This window comes from Aulostomus chinensis, chromosome 6 (assembly GCF_037954235.1).
Source record: "Aulostomus chinensis isolate RoL2024-O1b breed Wild chromosome 6, RoL_Achi_v1.0, whole genome shotgun sequence".
NCBI lineage: Eukaryota > Metazoa > Chordata > Actinopteri > Syngnathiformes > Aulostomidae > Aulostomus > Aulostomus chinensis.
Window position 1 is genome coordinate 12,316,460 of NC_141325.1, and position 14,849 is coordinate 12,331,308.

General features: G+C 41.1%; 1 protein-coding gene across 1 annotated transcript; it reads left to right on the forward strand.

Moving 5' to 3' along the window:
• The first annotated feature begins 7,083 nt into the window (after positions 1 to 7,083).
• On the forward strand, positions 7,084 to 14,559 carry LOC147260108 (corticotropin-releasing hormone-binding protein-like). Its single transcript, XM_086205357.1, has 7 exons — positions 7,084 to 7,268; positions 7,390 to 7,477; positions 8,164 to 8,321; positions 9,718 to 9,928; positions 10,763 to 10,917; positions 11,654 to 11,774; positions 12,697 to 14,559. The coding sequence occupies exons 1-7, from the start codon at positions 7,176 to 7,178 to the stop codon at positions 12,849 to 12,851; spliced, it is 981 nt and encodes a 326-aa protein (XP_086061483.1). The 5' UTR covers positions 7,084 to 7,175; the 3' UTR covers positions 12,852 to 14,559.
• The last annotated feature ends 290 nt before the right edge of the window (positions 14,560 to 14,849 follow it).

Consider the following 14,849-nt stretch of genomic DNA (forward strand, 5'->3'; position numbering starts at 1 on the left):
TTCCCCGAAAAATTTCCTGACCCAGACTGAGGGGTTAGATGTCAGGTTATATGTTGCACTTGAGTGCAGGTGCATCACTGAGTTTTTTTCTTTTATTGTTATTTTATCTCATGGACCCCATCCATGAAATATTTCCAAAAAAAATGTTCTTCAACACTTAAGTGATGTTTAGACCTCAGTTCAGTCTTGGAGGCAGGAAGCAAAGCCTCATTTGTAACTCCTGACACCTATTGTGTACCTCTTGTAACTCTTGAATGATACAAGTGGTACACAATAGCCATTAGTCACTGCAGATGTTCCGTAAGACTAAACTCAGGGTGTATTAAACCCTACAGTGTGTCTAAGAACAAATTTGTGCACATTAACGCTCCATGAATGGGGCTGTACAGTGTTAAGAATGAATCTCCTTTACTTCATTTGCAGATTTGAATGCACTAATAATTCGGTGTTGACCATCAAAAGCCATATTTGTATTCATATTTGTTGGCTTGCTCACACGGTTACAGAAAATATGTATGAGTGTGCAAAACTTCAAAATGAAAAAGGCAAGAAAGATGTGCTGGTCCTTTGATGCCAACTGTGGCTAAACATTGCCACCTTCTGGTCGCTGTAGAAAAGATCTCAGCTGTGTTAAAAGAAAAAAAAAGTACATTCAATACATTACATTTTTTATTTATATATTTATTTATCTATATAAAAAAATCTAGACAGATGGTCAATAGATTTTAAGCTCATCTCTGTACGACTTAATGAAATACGTTAACTCAGTGGAGAGTGGTACAATTATTGTTCCATCAAAACGAAGCTGATAAAAGACGAAGAAAATGCATGAAAAGCAGAGCTGCTGGTTATAGCCGATTGCAGTCGATACATTTATGCAGTGCACTGAATCATTGTCATTGACTGCATTGATTATGTGGCCTAATCAATGTTTATTAGGCTGGATAAGACCGGTCAGACCACAGCAGAAGCTGAATGATGTAGAACACATTTACTGAGCGTCAGAGGCCCACCCACCCGCCTTTAGCAGACATACGTTAGTGTCTCCTGGAATAACACAGACTGTTAAAGCTGGAGAAAACATTCACCAGAAACACATCTGTCTTTGGCTTTAAAAGTCTGTTTCATTTACTATATGCAGTGCTATACGCAGTAGTAGTTACAGGGTCGAGGGGTTGTCAGGGAATAGGATTGAGATCATGTGGTATAAAGTACTGATTAAACTACCATCTGCCTACTTTGAGCCGACGCTGTGGATGCTTTGCTGTCTTGTGTTGCAGTCATAAGTTCGTCTCATGTTTTATTTATAGTATTCCATGTTTTCTTTTCCTGCTGCCTCTCAGGAACTACTGTTGAAAAAGAACCAATTTAGCTAAAATAGCACATTTATAGAAAAGACTTAGGTAACTTGAACCACTTCATTTACAAGGCACCTTATATATAAGGTATCATAAAATCTGATTCACACACATAAAACCTATTTATCAGAAGCAATGAGAGGTTTGGTATTTTGCTCAAGGACACTTCTGTGTGACCTCTGGAGGAAGCAAACCAGCGATCTCTTTGGTTTCTCAACAGCCACTCCATCTCCGGAGCCATGCTTCCCCACTTCAGGTAAAGAAACATCTGGATCACAAAGAAAATCTGACTGTAACGGCTAAAATTGCAGTTGGAGAGGAATGATTTCCCAGACATGGCGTGAAATGTCACTGTTGAGATGACTTTATAAAAATACCTGTAGAGTAAACTGTGTTCACTCACACAGAGATTCAGAGACCATCATTAAACCACATAAACTAATCTGAAGCAGGTTTTTTGGTCTCAGTTGATCCATCTGTCATTCATTTCTGACACCTACGACTGAGCAGGGTTGACTAAATTACCAATGACTGGTTTACTATGAAAAACACTGCATGTAAGATTATATTCGGATCAAACGAAACATAATTCCACACGGACTATAATCCCACCATGAATTTAAAGGCGGGTGAAGTTTACTTTTCAGGATTATTCAAATGTGTTGTGACGCTTATTTCAATTTCAGGCCAGCGTTCTGTGATTATGCCGGTCTGTCTGATTATGTTTCTCTGTCCCCTGCTGCTTCGTATTCCACAGAGCACTCTGTAATTATACAATTATGTAGAATTATTCTCATCATCTACATGCTCCATCAATCATCATTTTGCAGTTTTGTAAATGTGTTTATGGTTTAAAGAGGCCAAAAGCTACTGGAGGCTCTTCACAGGAGGTTCTATAGCAGATACCAGTTTTCACTTTGTGCAACAGGGTATATATATTTTTAACTGCATGAGTGTCTAATAATCCAAAACGTGTGTAGTGATATTATCTATATAGCTGGGTTTCCACTAGCTGTCAGTGAATGTAGCAGTGATTCTTTCTGGGTCCACAAACAGGCAAATGGAACACATACCAAAATGTAATACATATTACACACGTCTCAATGAAAACCACAATAAAAACACACATGTGCTCGCGCGCACACACACACACACACACACACACACACACACACACACACACAAACACACAACAGAAAAAGGGCAGACCCATCAAATCTAGTTACATCTTGGTTGTTCCAATTTGTTAATGAAGTTTAGCATTATTGTTGATCGTTTAAATAAAAAAATAAAAGGTGCCTTAAGGGTCATAACCTGCTCCACATTGAGATTCATTCATAAACTCTCAATCATATGACTGCAAAAAGAAATGGATAAAAGACTATATTTAGAAAAAAATAACCAAAGAGACTTCATCAGATGGGAGTGGCCAGACCTCCCCTGACGACCTGCGCTGGAAGGTAATTAAAAGAAGAGAATGTTATCCATCGCTCCTCATTAATGCACTTTGAATTAACCACTTTCGGGAGAGAGGAATGGGGAGGAGGTGGAGGGAGGGGGTGAGGGAGAAAATCCATGCAAGCTTTAAAGTAATCTCTCTCTGTCAAACTGGTCCAAACGGGGAGGGTCGGCTCATTACGGCCCCTGGAGGAGATGAATGGGTCAGTCAAGCAGTGTAGGAGAATCGGGTTGGACCGCTGAGTGATCCACACAAGGAGTGTGTTCACGTCTGTGTGTGAGTAATGGAGTCAACACACAATCAGCAGCAAAGCAAAACACTTAAGTTCGGTGTACTCTTTTTGCCAGGGAACAGGTGCACTGAAAGAGGTTGCATGCTGGGAGACGAGGCAGGGTTAAAGCACTAATGTCTCCATTTAACTTTGACCACATGGAAGGGCGAATGTCACATCTGGGCAGCTGAGGCAACCATCTCACACACACGCACACACTCACTCACACACACACACACACACTCCCGCACTACCCACACACAGGGAACTCAAAAATAGCATCATCTCCTCGTCCGCTTACATCTTTAAAAAAAAACAACAACAGATCAGACAATGGAAGATGTATACTTGATATTCACTCTGACCCTGGAATGTAAATGATTTTGCCTTTTAGTGCCACAATAATCAAACCTGCTCTTATATTCGCCACCAGATGGAGTCATAGTATGAAGACACACTGTTCAGCTGGCACTTCCACTTGGATTTATTTTAACAGTCACGACTTGGAGCTTTTTAATTTCTTAATTTTGAAGCATATCTGTTTCGTTCTCGCCAGCATCAGAGCAGGGATATTTGCCATTACTAAGATGAGCCTGTCTCTCATGTCACATATTTTAGTGGGATATTTTCTTCAAATATTTATGTGAGGATTTTCTTTTCTTATTCTCATTTCTACAACGCGACACATGTCTGGGGAACTTTAATCTCTGGGCAACCCGAGATGTTTCATTCATTCAGGATTTCTGTGGTAAAAATGGAAAAACTGTTAGATACAATCATATTGCATTAAATCAGATTAGATTAGAAGATGAACTCTGGCGTGAACTGATATATATTCATCATGGAGTGCTGTATAATAGGCCTTGGAGGTTCATTGTTCATTAAAATCTATCGATTCATTTAATAAATTGGATTTCGTATCTATCACAGAACCACATCACACACATCGAAGCATTCCTGTCAACTCACCAAAAGGGACAACTTAGATCTACCCACACACACATTTAAACGCACACCATCTAGCATTTTGCTACCATTTCCCTTTGCTCTGAAGTCATTCACATGAGCAAAACACACATTAGCAGTGAATAGTCTCAGATAGATTTCCAACACAAAGACTTAAGTAATAATTATCGCTGACCACTGGCTTTTAAATGAAAGTAATACACCTTGAATAGGTCATGGCAGCACTTTAAGACAAGCAAGCTGAGGGGATAAATGTTATTCACTACTTTTTATTTTTGGAGTGTTGCGTCACAGGCCCTCATCTCTGTGAATGTCATCTATCATTAGCTAAAGATAATTGTTGGGCCAGTTTTCACACAGAGCCTCTCACACTCATTAAAGATGAATGAAAGGAGTGTGTTGTTGTCTCTGAAGTGTGTATGCATGAATGCTGACGGGGGGGTGGGGGGGGCATCATTTCTTACCCACAAATTTGACCTTTCAGTCCAAATACCCAAAAGTAGCGTCTCATCTAAATGGCTTTGCAGAACTAAATTAGATCAGAGCCTCATGTTCAGATGTCTCGCTAACCTCTTTTCTTTTTTTCTCTCTCTTCCCTTTTGCTGCCATTGGCTATGGTGAGGTCATGTGACTCTAGTGACACCTGTAGCTGCTCAACATCCTTATGCGTCCTTAACCTCTCTCTTTGCATTCTTCAAATTTTATAGTTGCATATCTGGTGGTGATTCTTTGCTGTTCCTTTAACTGTCTGTTGTTTTTCCCGTCCTGTCTCCTGTGATTCTCCTGGGTGGAGAGGAAGTTTAAAGGTCTGTACATGCAACCTCTACTGCATGTTAACGGGTATTCCTCCTCGTAGGCTCCCCCTGATGTTTCTGATGATTTTTCCTTGTTAAAATCACTTTTAGAGTAATTTTTGTTCACTTACGTTAAGGGTTTCACTCTTTATCCAGCAAGGAACTATAGATGGACTTCCGCAGACATCTAAAATGGGTTTGCTATGGGAATCAGTGAGGTCAAATAACCACGTGAATTTATGTTCCATAAAACATGTTAAAAATAAATGTTCCTTTAAGTTTATGTCCATCTATCTATCCATCCATTTTCTACTGCTTATCCTAATAAGGGTCGCGGGGGAGCTGGAGCCTATCCCAGCGGCCTTTGGGCGAGAGGTGGGGTTCACCCTGGACAGGTCACCAGTCCATCATAGGACCAACACATAGAGACAGACAACCATTCACACTCACAGTCACACCTACGGTCAATTTAGAGTATCAATCAGCCTAGTCCCCTCTTGATGTCTTTGGACTGTGGGAGGAAGCTGGAGTACCAGAGAGAACCCACGCAGGAACAGGGAGAACATGCAGACTCACACAGAAAGATCCTGTGCTGGAGCTGGGACTCAAACCCAGAACGTTCTTGCTGTGAGGCAACAGAGCGAACCACTGCACCACCGTGCCGCCTAAGTTTATGTGTTTTTCTAAAAAAAAATTTTTACATATACAACTTTTGGAAAATGCTTTGCCATAGAGAGACCAGGAAGCATATATGGTAACTTCATTGATCTTGGTTTTCAAAATAAAAATGGAATATCTGTTAAAATACAAAAAAATGACTAAAGTTTTGTAGTGTCCTGCAATGACACTCCAGGGTTAAACTTGGGAATTTTCAAGTATTTCAATGAGAGCTAAATAAAGTGTTTTACAGACAGAAGATGCTTTACCTTGATCAGATTATGTGTCCAATAGTGATTTGTGATTTTGGGCTTCAAGAATAAAATTTGATACAAACCCTGATAGCGGCATGGCTCGGAGGTAGAGTAGCCACCTAGCAACCGGAGGGTCAGTGGTTCGATCCTCACTTCCTCTGGTGACCATGTGGAAGCATCCTTGAGCAAATACTGAACCACTGATTGCTCCTGATGGCCCTGTGACGGACTGGCGACCCATCCAGGGTGAACCCTGCCTCTCACCCAATGTCAGCTGGGGTAGGCTCCAGCCCCCCCCCACGATCCTCAATGGATAAGTGGTATAGAAAATGGATGGAGGGATAGACCAAGCCTGAAAATGAACTTGGTTCTTCTCGCTATCAATGTACTCTTCGCTGGTATACGGTTCTGGCTCATAGCTACCTCTGGTGGCTAAGTGAACATATAGCACCCTGAGAAAGATTTTCAATGCAACCATTAGTTTTCGTACTACTTTCTGGCCCTGAAGGTTGCCAGCACAGCAGCATTAGTAATATCAGTATGGTCTAGTTTTCTGTATACCTAAGAACACATGAGGGGTGTAATTAATGATCAACCTCTGACAACAGTCTGGTACTTCACACCCACAGAGCTCAGACTGACTCTTTGGAGCAGATGGAGAAAATTGTTATTTGTAAAATAATGGAAACACCAGTTCTCCATCAGATGTAGAGCTGCCATATTGGTACTGGTCTGTCTTTTCATATTTACCTTTTTGCTATTATTTTTCAGACATTTAATTGATTAATAGTAAATTTAGCATTCTGAGAATTAAGATGTAAACACTGCAGGAAGTTTCTTCTGCATCAGTGTCACCTCTCACTTCTTTCTCTGCAGTTGGTGTGCAGGTCGAGGAGGGAAGCACTTGTGTGGTCCTTTGAAAGGGAAGTTCTCGATGTCCCTGGATTCCTTTTTTTTTTTGTTACCACCTTGGACCATTTAACAACATCACAAGTGAAATAATATCTGGGGTGAAATGAGGTTTGTGGGATGTTCTAGGTTTATATTTACAACATGTGTCACAGTAGCTGTATTTTCCAGTCAATATGAGTCATTCATTACAATCCAAAAATACAAGCATTAAGCAGGTTCTTACATAAAAATTAATTAGATTTCTGTTCATTTCTATGAAATCACACACAAGCCTACATTTTACACAGTTGTTAATAGTTTCTACACAGTCAAGCAGATGTAAATGTCCTGGTACAGTATGAATGACAGATTTTCAAACATGATTAAAGTCATGTCAGCCTGCTCCACCGTGATGTTCAGTGACCCTCTGATGTCGGCCTGCCTGCTTGTCTGTGCTGCTATAAAAGCTGCCACATCACAGCCGGTGCCCTTATTCTCTTCTCTGCTTCGGGAAAAACACTTTAGATGTGCTTCAGTATGTCGGCAGCTCTGCGCACACAGCTGCTCCTGTTCCTGATCTCCCTCTCAGCCCAGAGGATGCTCTGTCGCTATATAGAGGTAAGATCTCATCTCCATTGATGAATGACCAAGTCATGTAGTTTAAACTGGAAACTTCGAGTGAATACAGCTGTAAAATCTGTCTGCATGACGTGTTTTGTTTCTTTTTTTTTCCTCCCAGGACAACGAGGCTTCAGATGGATTATATTCTCTTCTTAGTTTGGACCAGAAGAGAGGAACAGAGGATTTTATTTTCCGTCGACCCCTCAGTAAGTGCAGCTTTAACTAATGTCTTTACTGATTAGATGATTATATATAATGCAGTTGGCAAACAGAAATTAAACCCTTGATGTCAATAAAAGTATGAGTGTTAAAGTGCATAACTGTATATGCAAATACTGTAGAACCCATTGTATCCATCAATAATAATACATACGCAATATACAAATTCCCACAGGCTATCTAGTTCTGTAGCTTCTTTGTGTGTTAGAGATTAACAAAAGGCTGTATGAGCAGTGGTGGAAGAAGTTCTTCTCATTGAAACACCCAAATAAAATTGTATTCCGGAAAAAGTCTCCACATAATTAAATTTAGAGAAGCATTAGATTATGAGTTTACATAAGTACCCTATCACAAGTAATGGTACACATTCTAGTACATCATCTTCATCAGGTTTTACCACGTTTTCCCTACAAGATAAAGTAACTAGTATTGGATGGGTTCAAACAGCCTAAATGTGGTGGAGTAAGAATTACAAAATCCACTAAAATGCAAATAATCTACAGATACCACAACATATACAGTGCCCCACCACTGTGCATGAGCGCACAAAACAACCTATCAACACTCAAGATGTGCTGTCGTATGCTGATTGCCATCACAATATGGACTCATTCCCAATTTTCAAATTAAATTTCGATTTAAAAGCTTGAATATCTTGTGTATATGTTCCCAGGATGCCTGGACATGCTGGCCACCGAGGGCGACTTCACCTTTGTAGCATCTCGACCACAGTTGGCCTGCGCTGCTTTCATCATCGCTGAGCCCAGTGAGGTCATCAGTCTAGAGCTGTCTGACGTCAGTATCGACTGTAACGCGGGAGACTTCATCAAGGTTCGCTTCATTCGCTGAATAGGAACACCCACACAACCCCCTCAGAGAAAGGAAGTACGGAAGTTCAGGGCTTCTCAGAATTAACCCCAAATTTGATTTCATTTTAAATCTCCATTTGATTTAAATGGTGCCAAACAGCATTCAGGCATCATTTAAGGGCCAAACACCACATTGCATTGGTCACATTACTCAGGGCGAGAGTGGGAAGAGGAGGCTATGGTTCTCAAGCCAAGCCCGAATCAGGTTACAGTGCAGTGTGTATAGTTCATGTGGGGCAAAGTCCTGAAAGAGATGGCATAAAGAAAGAATCTGGAGGCTGCACTGAGTGGGTTAAGAGTCTGGAGGAGCAGCAGCTGCACATCACCGCTGTAGTCTCTCTGAACAAGAGACAGATGCTCAACAAAGCCAAGTGCCGCACCTTTTTTGAAAAAACATCTTAAGTTTTCTTAAGTTTCTTGAAGTTTCTTCTTCTTCACGCATGGATTGTATACCGGCACGATAGTACCCATCCATGCACTGATCCAGATTCCCTTCCATGATAGCGCGCACTGCACCATGAAACTGTCATCACATAACATCCGTACACAGTTTAATTCAGTTTCACCGGGAATACATTTAGGTTTAATGTGCCTCCCTTGAATAAAAACAAGAGCTGCATTGTTTACTACAGCCTGGTGATGTAACATTATATATCGCACACACTCACAACGTACTGATGATGACTCAGTGTATCAGTATCGATATCGGCACATGCGTAGGAATTAGCTCAGCGCTAAAAAAAAAATGTGGATCAGTGTGTTATAATTAGCATACCGTGGATTATATCATTTGTAGAAAATAAGTAAATAATCATTAAGTAAACAAAATCAGTTTCCCATCTGCAAATTTTCTCACCAGAAAACTGAAAGAATTGGCGACATCGTCACGAGTTTGCTTTAAAACCTGCAACAAGTCCTCATTTGCTCGAAAGATCGCTCTTATCGACAGTAGGTAGAAAGGTCATAGGAGGAGCTTTGATGACGGCTGCAGTCAGTTGAGGTGAGCAGGACCTGCAGCAGACCTGTGCAGGATGAGTGATACACACCATGAAGAAACTCCTGTATGTTTCCTGCTTTGATGAGTCAAAATGATAATTCTGTATCGTGTACTGTATGTTCAGGTGTCAGCATGCAAAACTGGTGTCTATGTGGATACAGAAAATAAACGTCTACAATTTAATCCAGATCGTTCCACCAAATGTCATCCAAATCTATTAGTTTTTCAGAAACAGACACACGATGGTGATCACATTACCTTCTTGGCGGATGCTGCGTTTGTGTCTGAGTACTCTGATGTTTGGCATCAGAAACGAGTTGATTAAAACAAATGAATCAGTGCCATGTTTTCATTCCCACAGATGTTTGACGGTTGGGTTCTGAAGGGAGAGAAGTTCCCTAGCAGTCAGGACCACCCCCTCCCTCTGCACCAGCGCTACACAGACTACTGCTCCTCCATAGCACCAGGGGCCACAAGTCGCTCCTCGCAGAACGTTGCCATGATTTTCTTCCGCATTCACAGCCCTGACAGTGGTTTCACCCTCACCGTCAAAAAGCTCCACAACCCTTTCCGTGAGTTCTGCTACATCGGTTACAGAGAAAGTGAGAGTTTAATCAAGAAACCCAAAGGCAACACTGAGATTTCTGAATCAGATTCATAAGATGGGAATCAAACTGGTGCTTGTGTGCACGCATGTGTGGCCCTTTTGGACATCCATGCTCAATCAGGCATTAATCAAGGCCAAGGGTGACCCGGGGGGGGGGGGGGTAGAGTGAGGGGGAGGCACCTGTCATGCAGCTGCTTGACAAACATGCTGTTAACACTGTGTCAAGCAACATAACAATCACAGTCTGGCAGTGAGACAAAGACAGACAGAGTTTGAATGATTTCGCCTCCAGGCAAACAGCATAAATCACTGGTCAGTCTGTGGCCCTTCAGTCATACTTGGACCTTTAACTGCAGCAGATTACATCTACTTTCACTGTCCGTCTGACTCTGTCAACTCTTTATCTGATCCGTGTCAAACCTGCCGTGTGCATTGCTGGTGTTCTCAGTTCTGACTGGCAGGGCTCCTTCCCGTGAAAATGTCTCTAAAAGAACAACATAGCCGCAGGAGTAGATTGTTCCGATTCCTGTTGGTGCCTGTTTAGTCTAGCATACTGTTATCAATTCAAATTTCATTATTTTCTTATCTTTGTCATGAGAACTGGAATTGGATTTCCATGCTCTGCCCTAATTGTGTCTCCTTACCACAGTCAGCTTTGATTATGTCCAATTTGTAGCCTGAGGTGTCAATAATGAGTTTCTCTGGTGATGGAAAAACTGTTAATTTGAAAACTGTCCTCTGTGTGTGTGTGTGTGTGTGTGTGTGTGTGCGCACGTTTGTTGTCTGTCCCCATATAAAGCCTGTAACATCATGTCTCAGAGTCCAGAGGGCAGCTTCACCATGGTGATGCCACATCAGCGTAGGAACTGCAGCTACTCCATCATCTATCCAGTGGAGATCCGACTGACAGAGCTCAGTCTGAGGCAAGCCAAGAGCAATGAGCTCCGGCCAAAGGTGAGATGAGAACATGCGCACACGCACACGCACACGCACACGCACACGCACACGCACAATAACACACACACACACACACACACACACACACACACACACACACACACACACACAAACCGTCACTCCCAGGAAGCAGTGACACTCTTCGTCAAAAAGACCTGTAGTGTGATCGTGCACCTCCAAGTTACGGCTATTTTTGCCAAATTGTAAGTCAACCCTCTATAAAATAAGCCGCTGCTAAGTCTGCTGATATTATGATAAACAGTAAGAACTTCACCGGGCCAAACACAACAACCTTCTCAAATGTCGAGTTAAGTTGTACAATATTCAAAGTCTTATATCAGAGGATATTCTGAACAGCTTCTACAGCTGCATGTACTCACATTTCATGTCAAAACAATCTGTTGAAATAGAACCACAAGCCTGCTGCAGTAAATACTCACTAATGCACCAAACAGAGGCTGAACTTAAAAGAACAGTGTGATATTTACTCCAGTTTTTTGTTTAAATTGCTCGTTTTATTGCTTTATAAGATGACATCAACATTTTTTTCAAGAACAAACAATATATCTGTGACCCTTTTTAAAAAAGATCTACATCTTAAAGAAAGAACAACCCCCGCACAGCTGGGATGATGGTTTATTCTCAGGTCAACCTATAGAGACCAGTGTAGCTGGATCACTTATCGACTTGCCTGTTTCAGCAGGAACTCTGTGTTTATCTTTTTTTTTTGCAGTGGCGGGTTTGGTCGGGCTGTTCAGGTTCAGGTGACTACGTGGAGCTTCTGGGAGGGAATGGGGTAGACACATCTGGGATGTTCCCCGTAGCTGATCTCTGTTTCTCCCACAGTGGGCTCGGTGAGTACTGGAGAAACTTTTTTTTGGTGGGGGGGGGGACTTTCTTGCAGTGGATATTCCCGTAACGCCCTCAACATCCAGGAGAAACCCTAATCAAAGGCATTAAGCACTGAACCATATTCTCTCTATGTCTGAGCTCCCTGTCCTGTCCTCTTAGACCAAACCCATCCCCGTTACTACCCAAAATGTGGGACCACAGGTGAGGACTGCAGGGTATTGGAATCACAAAAACTTCAAAACAAATCTACGTCATCTGCAAATAGCAGAAAAGTGAAAAAACTGAAGCCCTAAACTGGACCCTCACCTCCCTCCAGCTGCAGGTGACATCTTGGTCCTGTATAAATCATACAATGTAGACAACCATCATATTTCTGACCAGAATATGGACACTGCTCTCACCCCGGTTATATGGAGACAACAGATGCAGTACTCCATTCCCCTACAGTAACCCACTGGACATGGTGTTGTCCTCAAACAAACATAAGCTGAATGGGAATCTCTCTAGAACTCCTGCTGGACCTCTTTTGTGTGGCCAGGAAGGTTTCTCCAGTGTCCTCGGGCTCTACTTCCTCCACAGAGGTGTCGTCAGTTGAATTTCTCTATGAGCTCCTTCCACTGCATAGCTGTGTCCTCCTGCCTTTATAATAGCAAATTCTAGTTCTTACAGCCTTCTCTACCTCAAACCCACCAACCCCATTATATTCACCAACCTGTGCTGATGGCGGATACTGACATGCAAGATGACAACCTGCTAAACCTCAAGTGTAGCTTTACCATTGGCTGCTGGAGCTTCTGATCTAACTATCTGTCTAAAGGAGGATATTTTTTTTGTAATATTCGCAAAAGAACCGTTCTCTCTGTGCTCTACAGTGGTGTTAAATATCTCTTTTCTCTCTCTCTGGCTCTCCCTGCGGTTCTTTAGCTCAGATGAAGATTGGCTGCGATAACTCGGTGGTGAGGCTGGTGTCCAGTGGGAACTACATCAACCGTGTTTCCTTCAAGTACCGACTATTGGATCATGATGAGCTCCCCAAGACACAAGAGAACAGTCTGGAGAACTTCTGTACTGTGGAATGAGATATCACACACACACGTGTACACTCACACACACACACACACACACACACACACACACACACACACACACACACACACACATAACGATCCCTCTGTAAATACATAATTTGAATGAAAAAGTTCAAACTGACAAATGTCAACTATAAATATTTTGTATGGTTTTTTTGCCACATATTTTAATTAGTGTCCTAATTATGTCAGCTTTGATCATGAAATATTTATTTGATGATTTATTTTAGTCTCACACGTATGGATGTCGGGTTTAATGGTTTCATTTGTTTTCTTAGCGGTTTGTTATGAATTGCTGTGTAATCTTTCATGGCGAGAGCAGTAAAAAAAAAAAAAAAAAAAAAAAACGGTTTCTCCGAGAGACGTTTACCTCTCCGCTGTCACTTCTCTTTATATCACCTTTTACACTTTGAAAATAAATATTACTTGCATGATAAAGCACTTTTTAAAAATGTTTTCCTTTTGTTATGCATGTGAACTCGGTGTTAGATTTGCTTTTGCAACAATATTGTCATGTATGTACTCTCCAGAAGTGAACTGTATGACTAACCTTTAGCACTAAATACAGGATGTATTACACTTGTGTGGTGCACATGTTTATTAGGCAGAAGGTGTGTATTTCAACAAAACTGCAGTCGTGTAGATCATTACTGGACTGCTGGGCCACAATTGATGCAAATGGAGTTTTTACTCTGAATGTAATTTGAGCTCCTAAATAGAAAAACCATGTAAACGCAATAATGCCGACATTAAAGCACAGATATGCACACGTATACATTCAACCAAGCTTCCAGAGGCAAAACCGCCATTTCACTGTCGTCAGAAAAAGCATCATTGATATTGAAATTGTGTGAATGTGTATCCCACTGTCAGAGTAAGTCTTTGACAATCAGTATTACGCAGTGACGCATTTGGTATCTATCTTATTTCTTATAATCCAATCTGTTCCAGAGGCAAACTCTGAAATAGCTTTTATAGTGGTTGATCGTGAATCGTAATTAAAACGGCTTAGGCTGAGAAACCAAATAAATAAATAAATAAATAAACCTGCATGTTCTAAAACTGTGAGAGTTCAGGTTTTGCTTGTGACCCCCCTCATCACTATTTAGCCTTAATCTCCTACGTACAGTACAGCTGTGGATCCTCAGTGTGAATGAATGTGCAGCTCTTAATGGGATTATCCCACAAGCCTCGGTGCTCTTATTCCCCTCGACATCCTTCTAGCTGGCTCGCTTTTGATCTTCTCCTTACGTGGAATTAATCTCAAACCTTCTCAGCCGTGATGATTCAATTAACCAGCGGATGTCTTTTTTTTTTCTTTTTTTTCGCTCGATGTGTTGCAATTTTCAGTCTTCATTAGAGAATGAAATGAACTTTGGGTGCCATTGAAGGGAATAGAGTCTGATTATTTGTTTCTAGCATAGGCCACAGTGGTCTTGAATACACTGTAATGTATTTTTAGTGGCCTGTAGTGTCAAACTGTAAATGAGTTTGACACTTGTCACAGCAAAAGGGCCCACAAGTCCCCATGGACTTGATGTGACCCTCCGTGGAATTAGTCGTGCTTGTGTTATTAATAATTCTGCAGCCACAGAAAGAGAACATGATGTTCCAAGATCCTTTGAGCTGGTGAGAGAATAAACCACGGAGAAATAAACAGTCTGTTACTGCTTTTCTACGTCATTCTTTCTCTTTTCTTTCTATTACCCATTCCAAAATATCGAATTAGATTCTGACCGATATATATATATATATATATATATATATATATATATATATATATATATATATATATATATATATATATATATATATATATATATCTTGATCAGCCAACCTGTGGGTGGGGGGTTCTACCTAGTTTATTTATTGGCAGAATGAGCCTTTGTCCTGTATGTCATTGTCACAAAAATAAGCAAAATGAACACAAGCTATTTCCTGGCTAATTTGCTTCTCAAAATGAAAAAAAAACAAAACAATGCATTTTCA

Coding starts and splice junctions, on each gene's coding strand:
- LOC147260108 (XM_086205357.1), top strand. CDS start 7,176: ATGTGCTTCAGTATGTCGGCAGCTCTGCGCACACAGCTGCTCCTGTTC. Junction 7,269..7,389: donor TGCTCTGTCGCTATATAGAG/GTAAGATCTCAT, acceptor TTTTCCTCCCAG/GACAACGAGGCTTCAGATGG. Junction 10,918..11,653: donor GCAATGAGCTCCGGCCAAAG/GTGAGATGAGAA, acceptor TTTTTTTTGCAG/TGGCGGGTTTGGTCGGGCTG.